This window comes from Austrofundulus limnaeus, unplaced genomic scaffold, assembly GCF_001266775.1.
Source record: "Austrofundulus limnaeus strain Quisiro unplaced genomic scaffold, Austrofundulus_limnaeus-1.0 Scaffold27, whole genome shotgun sequence".
Taxonomy (NCBI): Eukaryota; Metazoa; Chordata; class Actinopteri; order Cyprinodontiformes; family Rivulidae; genus Austrofundulus; species Austrofundulus limnaeus.
This window is the reverse complement of record NW_013952429.1, coordinates 786,541-793,719: the sequence shown is the minus strand read 5'-3', so window position 1 is coordinate 793,719 and position 7,179 is coordinate 786,541. Positions and strand designations below refer to the sequence as shown.

Genomic DNA, 7,179 nt, shown 5'->3' with positions numbered 1-7,179 from the left:
CACACACACACACACACACACACACACACACACACACACACAGAAAATCCTTTTTATTTCATCTACACGCAAATACACGAAGCTCCCCTATTTATTAACACACATTGTTTCAAATTCCTGATGGTCAAGTAAATAAAAATAGAAGCCTCTAAAAAAACCCATCTCCTTGGTTCTCAGAAAGGAAGAAGACAACCTCAGGCAACCTGAGGCAAAGCTGAATTTCAGCACACAGCCATTTCACAGGCATGCACACACACACACACGCACACGCACACGCACACTAAATACAAACAAGCATGCATATTCACATCCACCAGCTTGTCATTTCCTGACAAAGTTATTTTTTTCTTATTCGTCTATTGAAGCCTAACAGCAGTCATGGCTTATTTGTCAGTGCGCTCTAATCAGGCCCAAAAATTCTTGTCTAAATAAAGCCATAAATGCAAGCGGCGTGAGAGACAAATCATCTGGAATGAGCTGAATGAGTTGAATAAACACATGATTGCACAAAACTATAAATAGAGTCCCATCAAAGAGCATGGTTCACTGGCACATTGCTGTTTCGTGATCCAAAGCAGCAAAGCAGAGCGAGTCGTGTGATTCAGTTCCAGACCGCTGTGCAGAAGGCAGGAAGAGGAGCTTACCGTCTCTGGAATCGTATCGGGGTCGTCTGCTGGCATATGCTGCTCGCCGGGAGATTTCACGCAGAGAACAGATTCCTGCGAGACGGAGGAGCACGTCTGAGCACACATGCAGGGATCCACACAAACGCATTGTATTATAAAATATATGTATTCTTTTTATGTTTGTTTTTTATGCATGATATAGAAAAGTTCATTAACTGAACAAATGCACCTAAATCATTATTGATCTAAATCATTACTGATTTTCCACAACCAAAAAATGTTGTCAGTCAAGTTCAGGTTCCTTTTTTTAATCAAAAATACTTTTTTTTAAATAGAATATAAGGCATCAAAACATAAATCCAAACTAAAATTAAAATTAAAATACAAACTATTGTTTATATCCACATTACACAAGAAAAGAATTTTGAGGCAAAAAAATAAAGTAAAATAAAAATAGAAAAATCAAAATTTAAGAAATGGGAAAAAAAGCATATAAAATATAATAATAAATAAATGTGATATAATGTTGAAAGTTTAACAGGGATATGTTCTTCAATTGCTAAATAGAGCAAATGGAAATAAATTAAAAGATTGTGTTGGTATCTGGGAGAGATTTTATAATGCTGTATATTCATTAAGTGCCCACATACTTTCTTTGTTTTATGTTTGTACAACTGTAATTTCTTGCTGAAATATGGTTTCTCCTCTTTGTTTTATATAGATGTACACTGAATAAATTATTTAACAATTTCTTAAAGGTAAGGTTAAACAGCACTGCAATGATTACGAGTTTAAAAAATACTAGATTATAGTCCAAATCATCTCAAGTTATGTGTTCAAACCTACAAGACTAATAATCTAACACATTCTGCTTGTGCTTGTATCAGGTTTGTGTTAGTTAAAAAAATCTAAAGTATATTTTGGGTAGGTAGATATAAGACTGCAAGACTTGGTTAGATGGATGATTTTTTACAGTGAGTATAAGTTTATAATAATGCCTTTTTGCTCAGTTATAGAGATCTGTCTCTGTCAGCACACCTGTCTCCTGGATCTTGTTGAGGCTCAGTCTGTAAGTGTTGCCCTCGTGGAAGCTGTGGGAGTGTCGAAGAGGCTGCAGAGGAGGAACTGGGGGCAGAATGTGGCTCAGACAGACAGCTTTCCTCAGCAACCGCAGTCTGACAAGGGAACCTGTCCTCCTGAGCACTTCCATGGCTCGTTGTTCACTGCAGCCCTGAAGACTCACTCCATCCACCTGAGGCATGAGACAGATAGTGCAGAGAAGTAAACAAGCGCTGAGGGTGCAGGTGTGTTTTGGGGGTAATTTAAGGTGGCAAGGATATTTAAGCTAAATAACTAAAACTGATGGAGTCATTTTTGTATTAGCTAATGTCAATTAGATGTAGCCGCTTGAAGTGAGTTGATGTCAAATGTTGAACTTGTACTGCCAAATGTTTTTTTTTAAATTCAGTTGTTTATGAGATATATTGGTAATAGACACACTAACTATAAAAATATAATTAGACTAATCAAAAATAAGGACAGATCCAGATGAAAAGCACAAGTAAAAACAAATGGCCATGCATTTGCTTGGTTGTAGAGAAGAAAAAAAAAACAATAATATAATTCCTCTTCATCAGCTTCAAAATAGGCTCTAATTAGAGTAGAATTACAAAATCATGTAAACTAGATATCAAGATGCAACAATACGTAGAGCAGAGAAGAACTTCATAAAAAACCTGATCATTTTCCTCAGAGAACAATGAAGGAACCATCTGTTGTGACTTACAGAGAGGATGATGTCTCCAACGCGCATGCGTCCATCCTGATCCACAGAGCTGCCTTTCACTATGCTCTTTACCATCACACCAGCACTGTAGACTAAACACAATGCAACAAAAACCACAGCTGCACTATAAAAACAAATATGTTAATATGCAGATTATTTATTTCAAAACGTTCCCATGGTGTTTTTAAAACCAGTAAGCCTTTTGTTTTTAAAGCTGCCACTTTTAAGCTGAATACCTGAGTTAAGGTCCCCCACGTAGCTTGAGATGGTAAACCCCAGACCTCGACTGTTTTTAGTGAACTGGATGCTAAACTCGTAATCACTGTTGAAATCAAGCTAAAAAGAAACACACACAGAGACAAACACACACACAAAACGTCACCTACATTCAATAATGATCACATATTTATTTTCCGTTATAACTCAGCAAACATAGAAATAAGCAGACCTTCCCATCCAAACTGTCCTGGCTGAGGACAGGAGAGGAGAGGTGATTGTCTCTGGTCACATCTCTGGCGATGAGTAGTTTCACCCTGTTACCTGCATTTCGCAGCACCTGTATCACACAGTCATTTGTTAAAATGTAAAATATATTCTGATATGTCCTGATGCATCTCAGTAATCCAGGTAAAAAATCAAAATGAAAAAAATGTATAGGTCTTCTGGATGGGTTCTTCTCTAATGAAACGTTTCGTCTCTCCTCCAAGAGACTTCTTCAGTCTGAGAGTATCAGTCACATGGAGGCAGGGCTTAAAAGCCTGAATTTTGCCTGAAACTCTCAGACTGAAGAAGTCTCTTGGAGAAGAGACGAAACGTTTCATTAGAGAAGAACCCGTCCAGAGGACCTATACAATTTTTTTCTTTTTTATATTCTGACATCTTCTCATGTGCGACATTAATATCTGTACAAAATGTTTAAGATAATATCTCCCTGGGCTGCAACTGATGGCAACTAGTTAGCAAAGAACATTTACAAGGGAGAATCCAAAATGTTTTATTTGGGACCCCAGCTTAGGGACCCCTACTTTAAATAATTACTTGATCTCCTTCTGTTAACCCTCTAAGTTGTATTTTACCTGAGCCACCTGCTCACTGCTCATGCCAGCTAAATCCGTATCTCCAATGCGAAGGATCTGATCTCCACCACGCAGACGATTATCCTGGGAAAAGAATTTTCCACAAAAAAATACATTTACATTAACTTATGCTTAGATGGATTATACAAACAATATTTAAGGACAGTTTGTGAACGGTTTAGTTATGAGATTAATTCAAAAAGTGTCCTTGTCCACATGGAAACCTGTCTTCTGAAACTGTTTTTATTTGGTGTTTTTAAAAATATTCTCATAAACCCAGCATTGTGTCTAGAAAAGTTTTGCTGGGCCTGCATGTGGAAATCAATCACTGCCATAACAATACACCGAAAAACAAGAAAGAAAGCATGAAACAGCCACATAATGCTTACATACTGGGCTAAATGTAAACACAACATAAACATGGAAACCATCAGGTTGTAGGTTAGATAAGAAATGGGGCTATGGTATTGTCACATTCTAAATGAGTGTTTTTCTAAAAGATTTTCACTCTTTAACTTCTTTTCTAAAAACGCTCTTTTGGGGCATTTAAAGGGCTGTTTCCATGTGGACACAAGCCTGAAACGATAAAGAAAAAACACTTTAAAAAATGCAGTTCTCATCTGGATGACCCCTCAGATTTACCCTTCCAGCTGCTCCCCCAGGCAGGATGGTCTTGACCAAAACTCCAGTGCTACGTCCTCCTACAATTCCAAAACCGAGGCCTTTCCCATCATTGGTAAGCTCTATTATCTCAATATGACGCCTCTAAGATAGCATAGGGAAGGGAAATTTAACAGAACCATAAAAAAAATCTACTTTCACTTTTGGCAGCCCTACAATCACACTTACTTTAGAAGCAAAGCTTACTGTACCTCATGTGCAATAGCAGAAAGGTTTCTCCCCATTGACATGGTGCGGGAGATTCGAGGAGGAGTGCAGTACTGAAAGACAAATAAACGCCACATGTAAAATGACAGCTTTAGCGAAATCCTCATTTGATGATAAGCCAAATGGGCATGACTTTAATGGAGTAAAGAAACATCCCAAAATGTAAAATGTGACATTTCAAATGGTAATGTGCTCTCTTTTACGGTTGAAAAAAATATTTGGTGAGCTCATGTCTGCGGGTGTTAAAATAAACTACTCTGTTAATAAATCCACTTTTTATTGTGGGTATTTTTACATACCTGAGACTCGGTGTGAGCGGAGTTGTCTGGATAAATATCTGTAAAGGACAACTCTTGCGAGGTGAGAGAGGTATTGCTGCCGTAACTCTGAAAGGATCTCTGGTTCTCCACGGCCCATGTGTATGAGTCACTGTGGCAAAGGGTTTTCAGGCCCAGAGCTACGTCTTGACATGGGCCACAGTTCATGGACACAGACTTAGAAATGCCCTTCCCCTGGTTAGATTAAAGGAGCGAAGAGGAAAGGTTAAACCGAATACATGAAAGATGGGGAGAAGATAATTAGAGGAATGAGAACAGATACGAAAAAGGGGGCTGAGGGAGAACAAAGAGCAGAAAAAGATTAATCAAGGAGTGGAGACATTAATTCAAACCTGGATGTATGTGGTCAGAGAAGAATGAAATGAGGGTAAAAAGCTTTGGAGGGAAATGGGCAGGATAAGGAAAATGAGAAGAAATACAATATGAAGCAGAAAAGAAAGCTGTGAGAGGGAGAAGGAGGGTATGGTGGTGTGTTAAAAACACAAAGATATGAAAGAAGAAGAAAAGAAAAAAGATAAGTGAGAACACAAAGTCTGAGATAAAGAGGGTTTAGTTCTGTAAAATTGTTTCCTTTTGTCTTTTTCGATTTTCTGTTTCCAAGTTTTAAATAGCATATCAGAGGGTGTCTGATATTCAGCTTTGTTCAGTTTGTCAAAGTCTAAGTCAAAGTCTTGTGTTTTGTCAATTTTTCTTTTCATGTACATTTTCTGTTCATTGTGTGTATTTTGGTGCATCTATGTTTTATTGTCTGTTAGTGTCAGATAGTCACCCTGTAGCGGGATTAGTGGCTTGGCGAGGTAACTTCAGGTTCACTTTGGGATTTTCTGTACCACAAAGCTGGTTGACTTCTTACCTGGATCTGATTTTTGCTCTTTATTTAGTACAAAAGCAGGTGGTTCTAAAGACAAAAACATTTGAATGGGGGAAGGTTTTCTTGTGTCTCAAATAAGAAGCAGCACCTGGAAATTGAAATTACCATGAAAAATAGTAGTAATGTTTTTAATAATGTGGCCGTGGTATAAGCTTAGTGATTTTACATATTTGTTGGCTTTTTTGCAAGCTTTCCTTCCAGTTGCACAATTGTGATTGTTTATTTTATTTTTTGCAGCATTTTACATGGACACTCCCATATCCAAAGTTCCAAATCCTATTGAGCTTTTAAACAGCTTTGTAGTACAACAATGTATGATCTCCATTGTTAGGGTTAGTCAAGGCAGAGTCCCAAAGACAATCTACATATGTTGAACCAGATTAGTAACATAAACCACTTTACTTCCCACACCTTCATTCAGTTTGTTAATTACTACACCTACCTTTTAATTATCATTACTCCTCTCAATAGATATGACACAAAATTTTATTTTTGCTAATCAGATCCTTGTTAGAATTGCATTGCACAAACTATTCATAGTAAGGTTTGCTTTTTCCACAGTTTGCAGATTTTTTTTTTCTGTTTGTTTTGTTTTGCGTATTCTCCTCTGCTTGCCTTCAGAGACAGTCTGCCTTTGGGCTCTCTTATTAAAACACTTATAATGCAATTTGTATAATTGTTGAAAAAGTATATCCAAATAACCATCACATTAAATAGGCAATTCATGTCGGTTTGATGTAGGGTTATATTTTTTTTAATGTTTTTAATATTTACAACAATAGAAACAGTACCTAGACCAGTGGGAAAGTTTAATTCTGTGTTTTTTTTGTGAAATTTTTAATGACTTCTAGTCCATGCATTTTTGTCAATCCATCAGTGCTTGTGTTTAGTGGCTGAGTTATCTTATTAGAGCATAAAACATCAGCCAGTTACAAAGCAATGATACTTAACACTAACAAGCAAACTAAATGCCTAAATGGTGTCATAAATTACCCATACATACACATGAAATGAAAAGAGTTTAAGCACCCTTTGGTATTCATAGAACTTCTACATTAATTACTTGTAAAATCTCATCCAAAAATAGTGAAATTAACAACCATAAGATCCAGACTCAATTATAAATACACAAATGTCCTTTTCAAATTTATAGAATCACTGACAGTGCGTGATAAGCAAGCTCTCAAAATGTTAAACTTGCAAGATAATTAAAGCCATAATCTCAATACAATGTTTAGTTGTGTCTGCTTGCAAAATAATGAGGAGTTTTAGACAGTTACATCTACATAACTGTTTCATTTGATAAATGTTGCTCCGGCCATGGTTTTATAGCCCTTTTCAGGTTCTACGACGGAACATAAAATGTCCTTCCATTAATATCATTCCAAACCGGGCTTTTTCATTGAGCTGACACACGAGGAAAGATATAAAATGTGTCTTGATGTGGTCTGCTGTTACCTCTGGGGTTTATTGCACCTGTTTCTGGATTAATGTGCTCCCATGGGATCTTTCAAAGATGTCCTCTCCTTGGGAAGATTTTGAGTTTGTCCATTTTTAGACAGTACTCTTATGGAGGCTAAAATGCTTATGATGC

At 37.0% G+C, this 7,179-nt stretch overlaps 1 protein-coding gene across 1 annotated transcript in view; it reads right to left on the bottom strand.

Annotated features, from left to right (window-relative positions):
* The window catches only part of si:dkey-92j12.5 (multiple PDZ domain protein), a gene marked incomplete in the record, with an annotated part of 56,993 nt that overhangs the window by 33,667 nt on the left and 16,147 nt on the right, over positions 1 to 7,179 (bottom strand). Inside the window, 9 exon segments of the mRNA XM_014004873.1 lie at positions 645 to 719; positions 1,665 to 1,878; positions 2,413 to 2,504; positions 2,649 to 2,748; positions 2,861 to 2,968; positions 3,489 to 3,572; positions 4,131 to 4,253; positions 4,361 to 4,429; positions 4,676 to 4,888. Coding sequence (XP_013860327.1) covers positions 645 to 719; positions 1,665 to 1,878; positions 2,413 to 2,504; positions 2,649 to 2,748; positions 2,861 to 2,968; positions 3,489 to 3,572; positions 4,131 to 4,253; positions 4,361 to 4,429; positions 4,676 to 4,888 — 1,078 coding nt within the window.